At 33.4% G+C, this 21,679-nt stretch overlaps 3 protein-coding genes across 5 annotated transcripts in view; 2 read left to right on the plus strand and 1 right to left on the minus strand.

The window, feature by feature from the left end:
- The window catches only part of LOC143184717 (leptin receptor gene-related protein), a 2,015-nt gene extending 933 nt beyond the window's left edge, over positions 1–1,082 (plus strand). For 2 of the 3 annotated variants that reach the window (XM_076387151.1, XM_076387150.1), the window contains exon 4: positions 1–1,082. This exon is cut by the window's left edge and continues 160 nt beyond it. The gene's annotated coding sequence lies outside the window, so the exon portion shown is untranslated. The other variant, XM_076387152.1, reaches the window with a different exon arrangement.
- Positions 1,083–2,178: 1,096 nt separating this feature from the next.
- Positions 2,179–16,362, plus strand: Dnah3 (dynein heavy chain 3, axonemal). The gene is made up of 12 exons (XM_076387833.1): positions 2,179–2,688; positions 3,068–3,294; positions 3,373–3,642; positions 3,747–4,109; positions 4,180–4,390; positions 4,480–4,707; positions 4,786–8,610; positions 8,707–9,012; positions 9,153–14,189; positions 14,284–14,441; positions 15,122–15,890; positions 16,066–16,362. The coding sequence occupies exons 1-12, from the start codon at positions 2,179–2,181 to the stop codon at positions 16,360–16,362; spliced, it is 12,201 nt and encodes a 4,066-aa protein (XP_076243948.1).
- On the minus strand, positions 15,874–21,606 carry LOC143184716 (UNC93-like protein MFSD11). Its single transcript, XM_076387149.1, has 3 exons — positions 21,584–21,606; positions 19,926–20,398; positions 15,874–18,402 (listed from the first exon to the last, which is right to left on the minus strand). The coding sequence occupies exons 2-3, from the start codon at positions 20,016–20,018 to the stop codon at positions 17,122–17,124; spliced, it is 1,374 nt and encodes a 457-aa protein (XP_076243264.1). The 5' UTR covers positions 20,019–20,398; positions 21,584–21,606; the 3' UTR covers positions 15,874–17,121.
- Between the last annotated feature and the right edge of the window lie 73 nt (positions 21,607–21,679).

Genomic DNA, 21,679 nt, shown 5'->3' on the forward strand with positions numbered 1-21,679 from the left:
TTCATTATCTTCAATTTATTTCACGTTTTTGTACATCTGAATACTTTCAGGTTTTTTTTTACAAAATAAAGAAAAAGATGTAAATCTTATATTGCGATGATTAACAGTTACACGCTAATTCTAAGTCATTACAAAATTTAGAGTATGCTTTCTACGTAATATAAATATTATTATATGTAATCTACAATGTAGTTAATATTATTACTATAAGAAATAGTATTACGATAATTAATATTAAATTAATATTAATAATGGTTTATTTTACTACAGTGGACCCTCGCAATTTGCAAGTTAAAATCTGAGAGTGGTATACCATCCCAACATCTTCGGATCAGAGTTATGAATTTCGATGCTTACGTATAAAAAGATCACAGAAAACAAAGATAAACAGAGGCACTAAAGAATGAAAATATTAAGTATCACATTCCTCATCAGATCTTAACAAATTACTTGGACTTTCCCAATTAAAATAATACCAAACATGGCATAATTCGGATTGGTATAATTTAAAGTTAGCTTCATAATTTAAAACTCCAATTTATGTGTTTTTCGGTATTACTTTAATCGGGAGAACTTCAGAGATCCATTAACATCACTTTTATAACTATATAATAAAAAGTAAGGAACTAGGGTACTTGAAAAAATTTCCGTAAAGTGACACCAATGGATTTCATATGTTCTTAAAAAGTGATGGTAGTGATTCTTCTTCGTTAATTTGGTGGCAATCAAAGGCGTAAAATTGCGAAGGCCCATTGTGTTGTAATCTACTCGTTATAATTTCGACTAGTTATCAATGATGAGCTATGAGAACTCTTCTCATAGTGTGAACGATTCGTTCGAGCGAGACAAACTTCTCATCAGAGATAAAAAGAACGAAAATGAGATAGTAGTAGTGAATAAATACTACAGCACGCAATAATTGAAATTATAATTTTTTATTAACATAGACTTTTTTACAACTGGCGGCAATTTTTCCGCGATAAGAGAGTATAATTAAGCTGAAATATAGAAAATTTTACATGCTATTTCTCATTGTATCTTGAAGCTCTTGATAACATAATTTATTATATTAGATTATTCTATTCATTGTTTTTTAACTTAATGTTTATATGCAAAAATTTGTAAACTAATACGTTGTATACCAATTTATAAAATGTTTTGTATACTACTAAATATAGAAACTTTTAAGTAGGAACTAAGTAAATATAAAACATACGTACATGTCGACCAAACAAGCATTTTATATATATAAACCTTTCTTTCTTAAATATAAATTAATCTTTTCCACCTTATGCAAGATGGAACTACTCTGAGAAAAAATAACGAAAGTAGGTCTGAAGTACAATGTTGGGTAAACGATTTTTCTTAATATTTACAAACAATGTAATATATTAATGTTAAATGCATTATGCAGTTTACGGAGGATATGATAAATAAACAATATTAATAAATTTTACAAATATTAACACAAAATGTATATTATTGGTAATGAAAATTATTTTCACTTATCAGTTTTTTAGTCGATCGGACTTATAATTACATACATGTATAAATTCTCTATGTGAGCCCATTTTTTAATTCATTTTTAATTCTATCTCCATTTTGGGAACTCCCCTAAATGCTGAAAAAAAACATCTATTCTTGACAATAAGAAAGACAGGTCCATGAAGAAAGAAAACCATTGAGATGTCAGCTGATTCAAAGAACGCCTCGAACTGTATGTTACATATGTATACACATTCTAATTACATACATATATATGGCTGTCAAATGTCGTTACCATGGTTACAGTTTAGTAGCACATGGTACCGAAAGGGTTAAAGAAAAAACTTTTCAATAATAATTACATTTGAAATACATGTGTATATTTTTCTGGATGAAGGTAATATATTTGTTAAAGATATTTACACAGTCACGTTGTATTATCTATTTGTATAACAATTTACGCACATGTGCAGTTGAATTGATTTAAACACATTGTATAAACTGTATATGTAAATAAATAATCAGCTTGTATTTAATTAAAATTGATTTTATTCATTATAAATAATTCTGCATGTATGAAAAAGAAATTAAAATGTAGTAATTGATACTAAAATAAGTATTGTGTGATGCAATTTTTGTATAACATAATTATGCATGTAATAATACTTGAATTATGTAATTAATTACAGCATAATGAAGCGAAAGCAATGTAAGAAAAAATTTCCTCCAGTAATATGGATACCAGTAGTAAAATCGATAAAAAAGTCATCATCCAAATCTTTACTGTCTCAACAACTGATAAAAAGGCAAAAACTGCTACAGGATTATCCATGGACAAAGATCATATCATATAAATGTGTACCTGAAGAATCTTCAGTAAGCATTGGAAGTATATTTATGTCAACAATATATCAATTTCAAGAACAAACTGTAATAAAAAGAAAAACAGATTTGAAACAGAGTTCTTTTCAATTTGAACCAACATTAAGCTATCCACCTTGGAAATATAAAAAACAATACAAAGATAGTACACAAAAAAAAGTTAAAAAACAATCTGTTCATATTGTACCAACAAGCATTGTTAGTTTGAAGGATTTAGCTGATGGTACTTGGCTATGGCAAAAATCTCAAGCAGCATTTACTGACACACGTAAAAAGGGCGAAAGGATTAAAACAGAAAGGAACATCTCATTAAAGAAGATGGTAATACACTTTTCTTACCTACATAAGCATAATTTACAAAAATAATTTTTATGGAACACAGTTTAAAGGCAAGCAAATAGTAGCACAGTAATGTAAATATATTTGTGTTTGTAACACAAAGCATAAGTCACAGTTTCAAAAAATTGAGGTATGTATTTTAATCATGGTACAAATTTATACTGTTAATGAAAGAAGTATAAAAGATAGGAATTCCTTGCTTAAAACAAGACTGTAATATACTTCTTAGAACTTTGCTTTAGATTTGTGAAAAATTATTTTAAACAATAGAGTTCTTTTCAAACTTGCTAAGCTGTACATAAAGAATATTATGTATATTCAAACTATGGATCCACCAAAAGACATAGAGTACATATTACAGGTATATGCACAAAATGAAGCAGAAATTCCAAAATCAATAGAAGAACAATTGAATATTTTATTTAAAAAAAGTGACAGAAGGCAAGCGAAATTTGTTGAGCAAGAATGGGATAAATTAGATTATGTAGGGGATTATGAAATAATTGATGAACGTTTATATAATTATGTTACTACTCATTTAAAAGAAGCAAGGGAACGTATTACGGGTAAATTGCGTAAACGAGAAGAGTAAGTTTGTACAGTGCCAAGATATTCTCATTAGTAATTGTGCTGTGCAGATGATTGAATACAAATTCAAATTTTCAGCTTTGATGAACGATTAACCACCTTAGAAATTGAAATTATTAATATCTATAAGGAGTGCCTTCAACGTGCTGTACTTGATTACATTCCTCTGGATTCTGACAGAGAAAGAAAATTATTCTTAGAAATATCACCATTAGAACAACCAGTTTTACATATACGGGCACCAGTTCCATGGCATCAGTCTAAACTAATGGCAAATCATTTATTAGAATATAATCTATTTATTGGGAATGAGATACTAAGAGATATTAAAGATTTATATGTTCTTAAGTAAGAAAGCTATTTTATTGTTAACTTCATAGAAAAATACTTCTTTTAAAAGGTGCCTGTATAATTTTTATTAAATGAAGTTATTCAAGCTGCTAATTTTTCAGATATTACAATATGAGGATTTTCCGAATGAAAGACATAGGTAGCCTCCCTATCTCGGTCTTTGAAGTGGAACCCAGAATAACTTTGTTGTGCAATAAGACAGTGGATGTGCTTACTAAAGAGTGGTTGGCTGATATTGCTGAAATTTTTCTAGAAAAAAAACATGCTTGGTCCTGCCTAGTCGGAAAACATTATAATGCATCTACAACTTTAATAAGAAAATATTTTTTAAGCGTGAATAGTCTGTTATCGAAACAATTACGAATTATGGTAATGAAAACACTAAATCATATTAGAGACTTTTTTATGCAATATCGCGATGGAAATTATTTCGAGGGTCCTTATGAAGATCTCATGTTCTTCAAGTGAGTGACTTGTTATCTTACATTTATTCTACCTTTTCATAAAAAAATATTTAGGATAGATATGTTTTAGAACTTCATTTATAACAGTAACAGTGGAAGCAGATCCTGTAACTGCTCAGTTGAAATGTAAACCCAGCATTCCAGAAATGCGTCTAATATTTTCACAGTGTTTCGATAAAATTTTGAACGTTGCATCTGTAATTCCAAGAATCGAAAATATTTTATTTCCTGAATTAGAGACGCGTGAATTCTTGTTTCCTGTATCACGGTATGAACCAGAGGTAAATCAAATATTAATATATAATTCATAAACTATATTATACCATACTATAAATTTATAGATGTAATATGTAATACATAAATTTAACAGGTTTTAAAAATAATCACTGATATATTAGACATTGTCAGTGCACATACAGTGGGACCACAAATTTATTTAGAGTGCTATAAAGATTTATTGTATATTATAGACGGACAAGCTCAAGAAAGTTTAGATCGTTTCTTTACGATTGAACCAATGCCATTTCTACGTGAATTTGAGCTAAAAATAAGGGGCTATGATAGCCTTAGCAAGGAAATTTTTAAGTTTCGTACTAAGGTGAATTTATAAAAAATGTGTATAGATGTCTGTACAAATTCTTTTTAATAATGAATAAAATATAATGTTTTATTTTAGGTTCCTCTGAATATGGTGGAAATAAACTGTACACTTGTAAATGATACTATAAGAGGAGCTCTTCGTAAATTTCGCATGCAAATTTGTAACTATTTTGCAGACGAGTTACGAGCGAACAATCGTGATCTCTGCTCCAACTTTGATAAAATAGCAGAAAACATTTCAAAAATGCCAGAAAAAACGCACGATGTTGTTGAATTATATAATTACTTATGTGAAAGTCGAGACGTAACTCTGTTCAACATGAAAAGACAACTGGCGCGTTCTATAGAATTAATATTATTTCTTTTTAATTACGAACCACTTACAGACGAAGATATTCAGTTAAATTCCCGTGCTATAACATGGCCAAAAGAAATGGAATCTGTTATGGAGTTAGCAAACACTAGATTAAATATGAGGAAAGAATACCTCGAAGAAATTTTATATATAAGAAGAAATAACTTTGAACAAAAGATACAAACTATGCATCTAGCAATTGAACAATTCAAGAGGAAAGATCCACCAGTATTAACGATGGAAGAAATGGAAGACGCAACAAGAGAAATTGGACACCTGTCAAAAGGAATGGAAGAAATCAGGATGGAAGCCGAAGAAATTAACGAAGAAGAAGGACTCTTGGATTTGGAATTAAGTCCTTATATAACATTGCCTACGATGTCTAGTATGGTTAATACGCTTGACAACCTATGGAACACAGTGCTAACTTTCCATCAAAATTATGATAAATGGTACTATGGTCCTTTCGTAAGTTTCGACGCAGAGGAAATCAAAGAAACGACTGAAAACATTTGGAGAACACTGTATAAATTATCGCGTATCCTTACCGATATACCTGGTGCAAAAAGAATCGCAGATATGGTTCGTGGTAAGGTGGAGAAATTTAAACAATTCATTCCAGTTTTAGAAATCATATGCACACCTGGTTTACAAAAACGACATTGGGAGCAGATTAGCGAAGTAGTTGGTATAGAAATTCTACCGCTGGATACATATACTCTTTCCGATATGATAGAATTCGGGTTGCTTGTTCATGTCAGCAAACTCGAAGAAATATCGTCTTCTGCGGTTAAGGAGCATGCTCTTCAGCAACAACTGCAAAAGATGAAAGATGAATGGTCTGATGTCATGTTTGAATTAACAGCATATCGTGAAACAGGCGTTTTCATTTTGTCAGCTGTAGACGACATACAGGTGCAATTAGACGAACACATATTGAAAGCTCAGACTATGCGAAGTTCTCCTTTCGTGAAAGCTTTCGAAGATGAAATGCAAGATTGGGAGGATAAATTGCTTATGATGCAAGATATTATTGATCAATGGCTCGTTTGTCAAGCTACGTGGATGTATTTAGAACCTATATTTAGCAGCGAGGATATCATGCGTCAAATGCCAACGGAAGCAAACAATTTCAGAAGAATGGATAAAATCTGGCGCAATATTATGAAATACGTTGCTAATAATAGGCGAGTAATCGATGCTACTGCTATGCCGAATATGTTACAAGAATTTTTACTATGCAACTCACTGCTAGAAGAAATACAGAAAGGTTTGGACGATTACCTCGAGAAGAAACGCTTATTCTTTCCAAGATTTTTTTTTCTGTCGAACGATGAGTTATTAGAGATACTTTCTGAAACAAAAGACCCACAGAGAGTGCAACCGCACTTAAAGAAATGCTTCGAAGGTATTAATAAGTTACGATTTACGAAGGAAGAAGAAATCATTGGAATGTTATCAGATGAAGAAGAATATATTCCTTTAAGCGAAAAGATTTATCCAGCTGATGCAAAAGGTTTGGTTGAAAGATGGTTGTGTCAAGTTGAGAGGCTTATGATAGTTTCACTTCGCGATATTGCTGAGGAAAGCATTATTGCGTACTTTACAACAATTAGAGAAGAATGGATATTTTCTTGGCCTGGTCAGATCGTTCTGTGTGGCAGTCAAATACATTGGACTAGCGAAGTTTGCGAATCATTTGAAGATCATTCTACTCCTGAGTATTTAAATAAATGTAACAGCCAAATAGAAAAGACTGTTACTTTAGTAAGAGGCAAATTAGACCCAGGTGCAAGAATAACAATAAACGCTTTGATCGTGTTAGACGTGCATGCACGAGATATATTAAAATTGCTTATCGAAAAGAAAGTGAACGACGTGATGGACTTCAATTGGATATCACAAATGAGGTATTATTGGATAGATAATAGCATCACCGTTTCCGTAATTACAACTAACGTAGCCTATGCTTTTGAATATCTTGGAAATACGCCAAGACTTGTTATAACACCCTTAACTGATCGATGCTATAGGACTTTAATGAGTGCTTTGAAATTAAACTTTGGTGGTTCACCTGAGGGCCCAGCAGGTACTGGTAAAACAGAAACTGCCAAGGACCTTGCAAAAGCTGTTGCGAAACAGTGTGTGGTTTTTAATTGTTCAGATGGACTTGACTATAAGGCAATGGGCAAATTTTTCAAAGGCCTTGTACAGTCTGGAGCATGGGCTTGTTTTGATGAATTCAACAGAATAGAATTAGAAGTCCTTTCAGTTATTGCTCAACAAATCTTATCTATTCAAATGGCTATAAGCATGAAAGTAGACAAATTTATGTTCGAAGGTACAGAAGTAAAGCTAAATCCTACTTGCTATATTATAATAACCATGAACCCTGGTTACGCTGGACGACAAGAGCTTCCTGATAATTTGAAAGTTCTGTTTCGTACAGTTGCTATGATGGTACCAGATTATGCTATGATAGGTGAAATTACTTTATACTCTTTCGGTTTTATAGATGCTAAAAATCTAGCAGAAAAGATTGTTCACACATACAAATTGTGTTCTGAGCAATTAAGCTCACAAAATCATTACGATTATGGTATGCGAGCAGTGAAAACTGTATTGATAGCAGCTGGAAATTTAAAATTAAAATATCCAAACGAAAATGAGTCTGTTTTAATTCTTCGAGCTATCGTTGATGTGAATCTTCCCAAATTCTTAGCTCAAGATGTTCCACTGTTCAATGGAATTTACACAGATCTGTTTCCGGGTATAGACTTGCCTAAGCCAGATCGCGGCGAATTGATAGATTTATTAAAAGTTCGTTTGCAAAAACGAAATTTACAAGCCACAGACTGGTACATAGAAAAAATAATTCAGATCTATGAGATGATATTGGTGCGCCACGGATTAATGGTTGTAGGACGCACATTAAGTGGAAAAACGAAAGCATATCAGAGTTTAGCCGATGCTTTAGGTGATTTGTCTGGCATAAGACGCGCTACTATGAGGGAATATCCAACCATATACAAAATAATTAACCCAAAGGCCATCACCTTGGAGCAACTTTATGGTAGCTTTGATCCAGTATCTCACGAATGGGGAGACGGTGTCTTAGCCAATATTTTCAGAGAATTTGCCCAATCTATATCAATAGAACGTAAATGGATCGTGTTTGATGGCCCTGTAGATGCAGTATGGATTGAAAGTATGAATACAGTGCTTGATGACAACAAAAAGCTTTGCTTAATGTCCGGAGAAATTATACAAATGTCAAATAAAATGAATATGGTATTCGAGCCAGCTGACTTAGAACACGCTTCACCAGCTACTGTTAGCAGATGCGGTATGATTTATATGGAACCATCTCAACTAGGATGGCAACCATTGCTTGAATCCTATAAAAAGTATCTGAAGGAAAAACTACTTATAGAGCAGTATGATTTGATCATAGAACTAATTGAATGGTTAACAGATCCAATTATGTTCTTTATAGAACATTACTGTAAAACATTTATTGAAGTATCGATTATTTACATGTTTTTGGTGAGTAACACTAACTTGGAATGCTTGATAATTCTAATTTCGATTTAGATAATAGAATAATTATTATAATTATTATAATATACCTTGCTGTTTTAGTCTTTCACAAAGCTTTTCACCACAATGTTAGTTGACGAGACACAAGTTAGCACAGTATGGCTTCAATGCATCTTATTGTTCAGTATAATTTGGGGAATGTGCGCAACATTAACAGGTGACAGTAGGATACTTCTTGATACTTATTTAAGAAAATTAGTGTTGGGTAATGTTGATGAATATCCCAGACCAAAAGCATTTAAGTTAACAAAGCAGCAACTATTTCCTGACAGAGGTACTGTCTATGACTGGATATACGATAAAAGGAATAATGGTTGTTGGATATCTTGGACAGACACGGCGCTACAGGTATTTCTATAAATATAGAAATACAAGTAGTATTAATACGAATTTGCATAAGTATTTACAGTCTAGTAATTACTATAAATACCAGTCTCTGCTTGCTATATAACATTCAAACTTTGAATATTAAACTTTCCACGTTTTAGGCAGCTTTATTACCACCGACAAAATCTGATCAAATGATTATTCCGACGACTGAAGTAATAATTCAACGTTTCTTCCTGACAAACTTTCTGCATAGAGATATACCTATTTTGTTTGTTGGGCCGACTGGTACTGGAAAATCTGTGATTACATTAAATTATATAGAATCATTACCCAGAGAGAAATACATAGAAAATGTCATAAACTTCAGTGCTCGTACTACTGCAACCTTGACACAAGAGATTGTAATGTCTCGGTTAGATCGTAGAAGGAAAGGTGTCTTTGGACCTCCCATGGGGAAAAAGTGTGTACTCTTCGTTGATGATCTAAGTGTACCTCAGAAAGAGATGTACGGTGCTCAGCCACCAATAGAACTCATTCGACAGTGGATAGATCATGGACACTGGTTCGACGTGAAAGATACATCGATGTTGTATTTAATGGATATGTTACTGATTTCTGCTATGCTGCCACCGGGAGGAAGTTCAAACGTTGTCACTCCTAGATTAACTAGGCACATGCATATAATTGGCATTGACTTTTTCCAAGAAGCTACAATGATCAAAATTTTCTCTTCAATTCTCGAAACACATTTTGCAAAAGGATTTACTACTGAAGTTGCAAGATTGGGAAAAATGGTCGTGAGCGCTACCAAAGACATATTTTTTGGTGCTATTAAAAATTTCTTGCCTACCCCAGCGAAAAGTCATTATACATTTAACTTGCGTGATTTCAATCGAGTTATTAGAGGTATACTATTGGTGCCTGCATCAAGGATGAACGATCCTGAGAAATTAATTAGACTGTGGGTGCACGAAGTGTACAGAGTATTTCATGACAGATTAGTGGATGAAAATGATCAAGAAATGTTGTTTACGATGGTTCAGTTTACTTGTTACGATCAACTACGAGTACCACTGGACAAAGTGCTCGCTGGTCTTCTAAAAGAGAATGAACCTATCAAGAGTTACCATATTCGGAATCTATTTTTTGGTAATTATATGGAGCCCGACGCTGAGGTCAGAATATACGACGAAGTAACAGATTTAGAAGATTTAGAAGTGAAAATGAATTACTATTTAACTGAGTACAACATGCTCTCGAAAGTTCCGATGTTTCTGGTTTTGTTTAGATATGCTGTCGATCACATTTCTCGCATTTCTCGGATATTATTACAAGAAAATGGTCACGCTCTTCTAGTAGGAATAGGTGGCTCAGGAAGAAGCTCTTGCGCAAAACTGTCGGCTAGTATATGCGAATATATTATGCATCAAGTTGAAATAACCAGATCATATGGATTCACAGAATGGCGAGATGATTTGAAGACTCTATTACTACGTGTAGGATGTGATGGAAAATCTACTGCCTTTCTCTTCGGAGATCATCAAATAAATAATGAATCTTTTCTTGAAGATATAAACATGATTCTAAATGCTGCTGATATACCAAATTTGTATAACACTGAAGAGAAAGCTGAAATTTTAGACAAAATGACAAACGTAATTCGCGAGGTTGGTACAAAAGGAATGGAAGTTACTCCAATGATACTTTATAATCTATTTCTTCAAAGAGTAGTAAAGAATCTTCATTTAATTTTAACCATGTCACCAATAGGTGACGCGTTCAGAAATCGTTTAAGGATGTTCCCTTCTCTTATAAACTGTTGCACCATCGATTGGTTTACAATATGGCCAGAAGATGCTTTAGAAAAAGTAGCACTAACGTCTTTACAGAGTCTCGATATTGGTGCAACTTTGAGAGAGAAGTGTGTGCATGTCTCGAAGCATTTCCACACAAGTATTTCTTTGGCTAGCGAAGAGTATTACACTTCTCATGGCAGAAGATATTACACAACACCTACAAGTTTCTTACAATTAATCCACTCATTTTGTAGATTATATAATGAGAAAATCAATGAAATCACTTCGCAGCAAACTCGATACATAGTTGGATTAGAAAAGCTTGATTTTGCAGCGGAGCAAATAGCAGTCATGAAGGAAGAACTGCAAGCGCTACAGCCACAATTGTTAGCCAAGTCTGAGCTAAGCAATAAGCTAATGATCCGAATAGAACAGGACACCATTAATATAGAGGCAAGAAAGGAAGTTGTGGCTGCTGAAGAAGCGTTAGCAAATGAAGCTGCTGCCGCTGCGCAAGCCATAAAAGACGACTGTGAAAGTGATTTAGCCGAGGCCACACCTGCATTAGAAGCTGCTTTGGCTGCACTAGATACCTTGAAACCAGCAGACATTACAATTGTGCGGTCCATGAAGAGTCCGCCAGCAGGTGTAAGATTGGTAATGGAAGCTATTTGCGTTTTAAAAGGAGTGAAGCCTGAGAAAGTTCAGGATTCGGCAACTGGTCAGGTTGTAGAAGATTACTGGCCAGCATCGATAAGACTACTTGGTGACATGAAGTTTCTCGAGAATTTGAAAAACTTTGATAAAGACAATATCCCTCCCGCATACATGAAAAAGATACGTGAAAAATTTATAAACGACAGAAGTTTTCAACCCGAGGCCATTAAAAAAGTTTCTACAGCTTGTGAAGGTCTATGCAAATGGGTACGAGCTATAGAAGTCTACGATCGAGTAATCAAGGTTGTTGCACCGAAGCAACAGATGCTGGCGGAAGCAGAAGCTGCCCTTGCAGCACAAATGGAAGCATTGAATGCTAAGAGAGCTCTTCTTCAAGAAGTTAGTCAGAAGCTACAATCCTTGAATGATGAATTTGCCGAGTGTATGAGAGAAAAGAAACAGCTTGAGGATCAAATTGCTTATTGCATGCAGAAATTAGAAAGAGCTGAAAAGCTGTTAGGTGGTTTGAGTGGAGAAAAAAATAGGTGGATCGAAACTGCTGCTAGATTGGGCGCAAGTCTTAATAACGTTATTGGAGACGTTTTATTGTCATCAGGTGTAATTGCTTATTTGGGCGCATTCACGATAGAATATAGAAATAGACTGATTGCGCAGTGGCATTCAATATGTATAAATATTGCAATTCCTTGCGGGCCAAAATTTAATCTGGTTGATGTTTTAGGTAAACAAGTAGAAATTAGGGCATGGATCATTTTTGGTTTGCCGGCAGATACATTTTCCATAGAAAATGGCATAATTGTAAAGAATGCAGATCGATGGCCACTTATGATCGACCCCCAAAGTCAAGCAAATAGATGGGTCAAAAATATGGAGAAAGAAAATAAGTTAGTGGTCACGAAACTTTCTGATCCGCATTATGTGAAAATAGTGGAAACTTCTATACAGCTTGGAACGCCTGTTTTATTAGAGAACATTTTAGAAGAAATAGATGCAATACTAGAACCAGTTCTTCTTAAAAATACTTACAAAGAACGTGGCATTACATACATGAAATTTGGCGAAAACGTTATCGAATACAATTCTGATTTTCGATTTTATATTACAACACGTTTAAGAAATCCTCACTATTTGCCAGAAGTGGTTGTCAAAGTAACTTTGTTGAATTTTATGATTACCCCTCAAGGGCTGCAAGATCAGCTTTTAGGAATTGTTGTTGCCAAGGAGCTACCTGTTTTGGAAGAACGAAAAAATCAATTAATAGTGGAAAGTGCGAACAATCAAAAAATGCTGAAAGAAATTGAGGATAAAATATTAGAAGTATTGTCTACATCAGAAGGTAATATACTGGAAGATGAAACTGCAGTTACAATACTGTCAACTTCAAAAATATTATCTGAAGACATTGAAGCTAAACAAGTAATAGCTGCTAAAACAACAGTAGAAATTGACAGTGCTCGTAATGGATACAAACCTGTTTCTGAACACGGATCTGTTCTTTTCTTTTGCATTTCTGAACTAACAAATATCGATCCTATGTATCAATATTCTTTGCCCTGGTTCATTCATCTTTACATAATGGCGATCATAAATAGTGAACAAAGTAAAAATTTAGTCAATCGTATAGAAAGTTTAAACGTCTATTTTACAGCTAGCATTTATAGAAATGTATGCCGTTCTTTATTCGAAAAGGATAAATTGATATTCTCTTTTGTTCTGTGCATTGGTTTGCTGCGCGCTGCTAAAAAAGTAGATGAAAATCTTTGGACGTTTTTATTAACGGGTGGAGTGGCTTTGGAAAATCCTTACCCCAATCCTGATTCTTCTTGGCTAACTGAGAAATCTTGGTCTGACATAGTTAGAGCTACGAATTTACAAGGACTGGAAAGATTCAAGGGATCTGTTCAGACACACACCTCTCAGTGGAAAGCTTATTATGATTTACCTAATCCTCAAGAGAACCCTTTCCCACAGCCGTTTCAAGACGAGGGTGAAACTCTTATAAAACTCATAATTCTGAGATGTGTAAGGCCAGATAAAATTGTGGTTGCTGTGCGAGCATTCGTTATACACAATATGGGGGAAGCTTTTGTAGAACCTCCTCCATTCGATCTTCAAGCATCTTATAATGATTCTAGTAACGTAACTCCTCTCATTTTTATTCTGTCTCCCGGATCTGATCCAATGGCAGCGTTAATACGATTTGCAGAAGACTATGGAATATCAAAAAGGAATCTTATGACCATATCACTGGGCCAAGGCCAAGGACCGATAGCAGCAGACATGATAACTAAAGGAATAAAAAGCGGAGAGTGGGTTGTGCTTCAAAATTGTCACTTAGCCGTTTCCTGGATGGAAGAATTAGATAGAATCTGTGATGAAGTTATTATACCTGAAACTACGCATCTCAAATTTCGCTTATGGCTGACGAGTTATCCTTCTAAAGATTTTCCAATTTCTATTCTGCAAAGTGGAGTTAAAATGACAAATGAGCCACCAAAGGGTTTGAAAAATAATTTGTTAAGAAGCTATATAAACGATCCGATATCCGATTTGAAGTTTTTCAATAGCTGCAACAAAATAATAGAGTGGAGGAACCTTTTATTCGCATTGTGCTTCTTCCATGCAGTAATTCAAGAAAGACGTAGCTTTGGACCACTGGGTTGGAATATTCCTTACGAGTTTAATGAATCAGACTTACGTATTAGCATTCTACATTTACAGGTAAATTTATGAAATAAATATTTCACAGTAATTCTCTGTAACTAATTTACTATTAGAGAAGCTATTGCCATAAACTAATTAATATACTTTGCAGCTCTTTTTAAATGACTATGAAGAAATCCCATTCGAGGCACTCTTGTATTTAACTGGTGAATGTAATTATGGTGGTCGTGTAACTGATGATAAAGATAGACGATTGTTAAGTACACTGCTCCTAGACTTTTATAATCCCGAAGTTATCAGCAATCCAGAGTAAATTTCTATAATTATTTTAAAATATTCACTTTTCATAGCTAGGTTTGAACCTTTAAAGTTGAGAGACAGTCTGAAAATGGGGTAGAGTCGCAATATTGTACTATATGTATAATAACTCGGCTGCGGGGCGCGAAGGAGAGAGAGAGTAGTTTTTCCTCAAATATCTTCAAACTTCAAACTTCTGTACAGAGCTTGATACATTTTTTTCGCGATCTGCTTTAAGGTGAAATTAAAGGTGGAAGCCTCCTCTTCCTAATGAGCCCTTAGAAACCAATATACGATTTTTTTTCGCCAAGTTATTACAGTTTCAATGAAGTGGTACCCAAGGCACATTTCGAATAAAGTGTTACCCACGGCATACTTTTCATTCAAAGTACAATAACTCGACGAAAAAAAATCGTAAATCAACTTTTAAGAGCTCGTTGTAAAGGAGAAGTTTCTGCCTTTAAATTCACCGTAAAACGAACTCCGTTTTCACTTAAGAGGGAATGAAAGTTGAGGCTTTACCTTTCAAAATGAGCCTAGGATCACTACTGTACGATTTTTTTTCACGAAATTACAGCAACCCAAATATCGACAATTTGTGGGTCTAAAATTAATGATTTTTTAAGTTTTAGTGCGAAGTGTAGCTTTACACATTTATTTATTTATTTATTCATTTATTTATTCCATTTCAGGTACTGCTTTTCGCCAAGCTGTACATATCATCTACCAGAAGACACAGGTTACGAAGGATGTATTAAATACATTCGCAATTTACCAATGAATCAGCATCCAGAAGTTTATGGTTTACATGAAAACGCTGATATAACGAAAGATAATCAAGAATCGATGCAATTACTTCAAGGAGCTCTTCTGACTCAATCACATATCACTGGAGGAGGAGTTGAGAGAGACATGGATGAAATGGTCTACAATTTATGTGCCGATATTTTATCTAAAATGCACCCAGAATTTGATACTTTAGAAGTTTCTAAAAAATATCCAGTACTCTATATGAATAGCATGAATACAGTTCTGCGTCAAGAACTTATTAGATTTAATACTCTCATTGTTGTTATCAAAAAGACTTTAATTGAAGTACAAAAAGCTATCAAAGGCTTAGTTTTAATGACCTCTGAATTAGAGGAAGTTTCAATAAGCATGAGCATTGGCAAAGTACCCGCAGCGTGGAATAAAAAATCATATCCATCTTTAAAGCCACTGGGAAGCTATATTAATGATTTGTTAGCCAGACTGGAGTTTTTTCAAGATTGGATAGATAACGATGCACCAGTTGTATTTTGGATATCTGGCTTCTTTTTCACTCAGTCTTTTCTTACAGGCGTCCTACAAAACTATGCTCGCAAGCGCAAAATTCCAATTGATAGAATAGACTTTGAATTTGAAATAACTTCATATGAAATGGATGTAGAAACTGAACCGTCTCTTGGAGTATACATAAGGGTAATAATTATTGTATTTATATCATATATTACATGGACAATTTCATGTTGAAAGACGGTTTGAAAAATTGGAAAATTTGTAATACGGACATAGACATGTCGTTGACTTATATACATAGACATAGATATTGTTTAATAAATTCTGTTTATAAATATGCAATAAAATTCTTTTTCAGGGTTTATTTTTAGAAGGTGCACGATGGAATCGGGAGAAAAAAGTATTAGATGAATCAAAACCTAAAATAATGTTTGATTCTCTCCCCGTGATGTGGTTGAAACCGGGTGTGAAAGCAGAATTTGTCATTGAAAATTTGTATTATTGTCCTGTATATAAGACAAGTGAAAGACGTGGCGTCTTGGCTACTACTGGACATTCCTCCAATTTCGTATTGTATATCTTACTTCCAACAAGTGTTCCGCAAGCTCATTGGATTAAAAGAGGAACGGCATCTTTATGCCAATTAGACGATTAAATCTACGAAATTTAAAAAATAGAAAGTGACAAAATATTCTACATCTTAATATATATCTCGTAATATATTCTATAAAAAATAAACATTATAAATAAGGCAAACTTATAGTATATGTATACTTTATACACCATGATTACTCATTATAAATTTATGCATCACATGAATAATTTTGGCCATAAGAGATTCGATTTTATAATTTCTATTATATACAGTAGAAAAAGTAACATTTTATATACAAAATATGGTAATAATAACTATTATTATTTTAATATCTTTTTATTCTCGTATAAAAAGGACATTAATGCAACAAGATAATTATACTAGGGCTGGGTTGGAATTTAATTTTTAAGTTTCCGAAACTTCTTAAGATTTCGGAACTCTCGAAATTTCAAATTCTCAAAACTCGAAACTTTTTTGGGTTTCGAGATTTCAACGTTTCCAGAAGCCCATCCCTAAATTATACATTACATTATTCGAGGTATATTCATGGATCACCCTTAACTCTTTCACAGTCTTCTGTGTGTTACTAACATTTTGTTTATATTTTTATTATCAGTAACAAATAGCCTTACAAACTATTTTTTCAAAATATTTGCCTAGTAACTTTTGTGTAAATGTAGTATAAATTATAGTAATGTATAATAAAATAACTGTTGTATATTCTTTAACAAGTAATAGGGGACTGTGTTGAAACTTAGATTTTAAAAAACTGTTCCCAAATCTCTAAAGAAAAAACCTCCCATAGGGACTTGCGATTATTTATTGCATAATACTCTCTGTAGAACTAACTTCCAAGGGTGTATTATTTTTACTCTTCCTTGTCGAATATTCGACGTAACAGAATGAAATAGTACCAATGATAATTGCTATTGTCAATATAAGAAGATGTATATAAAGATTTACGACACTGCTGTAAGCGAAACTTACTGCAGCAGCAACTGATTGACAAAATTTAAACAGCGCGAAAGCGGGAGCACTTTTTTTCACGTAAAGTAATCCTAATAACGAATACACTTGAGTATTGAAACAAGCATCACCGAAGCCCAGAGCAAGACTTCCTGCCATTGCTAAAACAGGTGATGGATTGATAAATCCCACATTATCGGTATCTTTAAACGGCGAGTCACTTGGCAAATTTACGAAAATTGTGGCAAAGGCGAATAAGTGTACAAAAAATCCTGTAATGGTGACTGACCATACACCACAAATACGAGACACCTTAGACGCAAAGATACCGAAAAGAGCTCCTCCAACAACTTCTCCGATCCCAATAAAAATACCGGAAAGGCCAACAAAACTTTTACGCGAGTCACCAATGGCTTTAGTAAATCCAATGCTTGATGAATAAACTCCCGAGTAAAATGTTAATACAAGGCCAGTGTACACAAATGTCAAGGATAATAAAAGCATTTTCTTAGAGAAGAAAAGACTGAATGCATCGATAAAAGCATGCCAAGCAGCTTGCAACGGCTTTTCTGTTGTTGGCTCTGGCATTTGCAATTCTTTATCTGCGCTAGAAACGCCCTCAGCTTCGCCCAGAGACAATCCCTGGGATAGTTTTCTTAAAGCAGCTAGTACGCATGTACCAGCAAGTGCTAATCCAGTAAGCACACTGAAGACAATCCTTCTCTTTGATGCGTTAATTGTAGGCTCAGTGAACATAAAATAAACGAATAGGTTCCCGATGAACATTGATGTTTGAAAAATTGACCAAAATAGTCCTGCATTTCTGGACATTGTGCTGGAATCGCTATTTTCAGTTAAATACTGTCCGTGTCCTGTCCATATTAAAGCAGCCCCAAGACCTAGAAGACATGATGCACTATAAAGTAGAGCATTTTGGGGCCAGAGAAACGATCCTATGAAAAAGACGTAGCAGCAAGCGCCGGTAAATATAGCAGCTCTTGGCCCTGTCATGGAGATGTACGATGGAGCTAACCAGTTGCAAGTTGCAAAAACGGCGTAAATTATGGCTAAACTAGTGTAGGCCTCGCCGGTGAAATTTGGGTCTTCCATCCTAATACTTTGCAGCACGGTTTTCTGCACAAAAAATAAAACCAATGTAATATACCATACCACTTGCCATATGACTAAGACTCAAGCAGAATTTCTTTATTCTTAATTATCATTTTATTTTGAGATCTAAAATTACTTCTTAACTTCTCCCCTATCTATAGTTAAGCATCCTATATGTCTGCAAAATTATAAAATCTTTTTATTATTAAATCTTTTTATTATTACTGTAAAAGAATGAGATTATAAAAGTAGTGAACAACAACAATTGTCAATAACAACAATTTTGAAACAAATACTTGGGAAAAAACATTCAGTTGTAATATGAATTCTGTTTTAGAGTGAAGTAGGAAAGGCAAACTAGAAAAACCAGTTTCAACTTTCTATAGCTCTATTTGAGGAGTATAAGGAAGTGCATAGAATATTCTCAGAAAGTAACAAGAAGCAACCCTTTCTCATTTTAAAGAAATAAATTTTTGCTGATGAGCATCAATCAGTGTTATTAATCTTTTATAATAAAAGTAGCACAGCTTAGACAATACTACAACAAATTGTGGAGTTTGTCTTTTATCTCTATTAGAGTTTAATAATATACTCTGTATCAGGAATTTGGATCTTATCATTTATTTTTTCATCTTAATTATCTTATCGAAACATTTCATTTCATTTCAGCTTGATTCTGTAAAATATTAGACAATAATTCAATACTTTATAGTAAAAAGAATACAAAAAAATTAAATTTTTTAACTTTTAAAATTCCATAATATTTCAAATGATCTGTGGCATTAAAAAGTTCATAAATAAAAATATATCTTCCAAAAAATCCTCTATATATTAATAATATCACATATTAATATTATTTAATATAAATAATGTCCTATTTTTCTATAATAAAAGTAGTCTGATTTCATCCATCTACAGTAGTATTAGAAAAGAATGAATAAACTTACTTCAAGAAAATTCAGAACTAAACCATATTACAATAATGTAATAACTATACTCATTTAAATGTTGTAAATATACGATTTATTCAAACAGCTTAACATATGTATATCCAACATTTACATAAAATAATTAACAATTAATCATGATGTCATAATTTATTTTATTTATATCATTTATTTTACTTTTACACAGGATATTAACTGACAAAATTATTTAAATGATTCAAATGGAGTCTTCTTATTAGGGACACACAATACATACATATGTTCACAAAATTCCAATTGACATATGTGTACTGCAAACTATCAAATAACTTACTCATGTAATGAATCATTGTTTACACAGAATAACAAATAACGTAGCTTGCTTTTGCGCACTATTATACTTTATTATATTTTACATTTTACGTAAACAATATGTGAACAAGTAAATAGAAGTTAAAAAATCATCATACCTACTACTATAAAATATAATTCCACACGATAGTGACACTTTTTTCCTAATTTACTAAGGACAATTTACTGATCAATGAACAACAATAAACCTCACATTTTTCCCGTTTTTCATTTGTTTAAAAGTCAATGTAACGTTGCTCATAGACTTACCTCGATATTACCCATCGTTTGAAATGCTGTGAATACCAGCATGAAGCCCCAACTCAGTATCATCACATTTATAAAATTCTTGTTTATCGTCATGATGAATAAACGTCAAATACAATATTTCGTTGAACACATGCGACGTTAGACACGTTGCAGCCTTTACTTCGCGCACACGTTTGTTTTATTATTCAAAGTCGCGTATGTGCTTGCAGCATAGCCACGGGTACGAGTGGGTACGAGCCGTGGCGAAAACGGTGAAAACTTGATAATTTCTAATGAAATACACATGCATGTTTATATACCTATTTCACTGACCTGCATAATACAGATCTATCTACTCTACTTTTTGATTTGCTGATGACTGGCGAAGTTTACCGATCATTGCCGAATGGACTTTTAGATCGGTTGAATAATTTCATCTCTCTGTAATCAACGAGATGAGCGTGTACAGGATGTTCGATGATAAGCGTCAGAGGCTAGAAAGTCATTTTATACGATATAATAAGACGAAAATGGAAATAAACAGAATTGCGTTCTACGCTTCGGTTCTGAGTTATTAATGGTTAAGGAAATGTCTAAAGTAGGTGTGGAACGTGTCTGACGTAGAACTTAGAACTTGTTCTACTGATTTCACTGTGTCTGATTGGTTAATGCACGCCAGTAGTAGAATAAGTCCCAAGTCTGACACATTCCATGAGAATTGTAGACGTTTTCGAAATAATTAAGAACTCTGAAACGAAACTCTAAACGTGATTTTGTGATTCTTGATTTACGTCTTATTTTAGCGTGTACAATCACGCCTTCAAATTTCTGACACCTGTTGTCAAACACTTTGCATATCATTATACGTTCTGAGCCCTGTAGAGGCAATCGTTTATTATCGTATATTATAAATGTAAATCACTGGCAAATATTTAAGCGCATCTTTATACTTTTCTAAATACGTAGATTACACTATGTACCTACCTGTTAATAAATTGCTATTTATTTTATTTTAAAATCACACGATAATGTTCTATGCTTTTAATTATGAAGCAAATATCTGTATACACCTAAGGTAAAATGACTTAAGTCATGTTTTTATTTTTGATATATTGGCATTTAAAAGTTTCAACTTCAGTTATGGACTTATGTCTCCTTGAACCCTTACTTTTAAGTCAAAAAGAAGTCCTTTTATTATTGATTCTTCTTTCTAAAAATATAAATTCTATATTCTAGCTCTCGAATTTTTTGAAAATGTGACATAAATCGTTTTGCCTTACAGTCATAGATATTACATGTTAAACTCATTACTGCACATAAGATATTCGATAACAGGTGTCAGAAATTTTAAAGGATGATTCTACAATAGGACGAAAATCAAGAATGACGAAATTGTGTTTGGAGCCTCCTTTCAAAGTCATTATTCGTTGCAAAAATGTCTCTAAATTCGCGTGAAATGTGTCTGATTTGGAACTTATTCTACTGTCGGCGTTCACTAGCCAAATCAGTCACAATGACAACGAAATCAGTGGAATAAGTCCCAATCCCAAATCAGACAAATTTCACGTGTATTTTAGGCATTTTCTCGACACTAATAACCAGAGAACGAAGCCTCAATCGCAATTTCGCTTATCTCCATTTTCGTCTCATTTTAGCATGTAGAATTACAGAAACTTTACTTTACAGTTTTCTGTTCTTTCGAGACATGAATGCACCATGCATAATAAGAATAAAAAATGTATCGATCGGAACTTTCCATAAATGATGAACATAGC

This window comes from Calliopsis andreniformis, chromosome 10 (genome assembly GCF_051401765.1).
Source record: "Calliopsis andreniformis isolate RMS-2024a chromosome 10, iyCalAndr_principal, whole genome shotgun sequence".
NCBI lineage: Eukaryota > Metazoa > Arthropoda > Insecta > Hymenoptera > Andrenidae > Calliopsis > Calliopsis andreniformis.

What these genes read in the sequence shown, in the direction of transcription:
- Dnah3 (XM_076387833.1), top strand. Translation starts at nt 2,179, where the DNA reads ATGAAGCGAAAGCAATGTAAGAAAAAATTTCCTCCAGTAATATGGATA. An exon ending in AAAGATTTATATGTTCTTAA is followed by an intron (nt 3,643 to 3,746) that starts GTAAGAAAGCTA and finishes CTAATTTTTCAG; the next exon opens with ATATTACAATATGAGGATTT. An exon ending in TATCACGGTATGAACCAGAG is followed by an intron (nt 4,391 to 4,479) that starts GTAAATCAAATA and finishes TAAATTTAACAG; the next exon opens with GTTTTAAAAATAATCACTGA.
- LOC143184716 (XM_076387149.1), bottom strand. Translation starts at nt 20,018, where the DNA reads ATGACGATAAACAAGAATTTTATAAATGTGATGATACTGAGTTGGGGC. An exon ending in AAACGATGGGTAATATCGAG is followed by an intron (nt 18,403 to 19,925) that starts GTAAGTCTATGA and finishes TTTTTTGTGCAG; the next exon opens with AAAACCGTGCTGCAAAGTAT.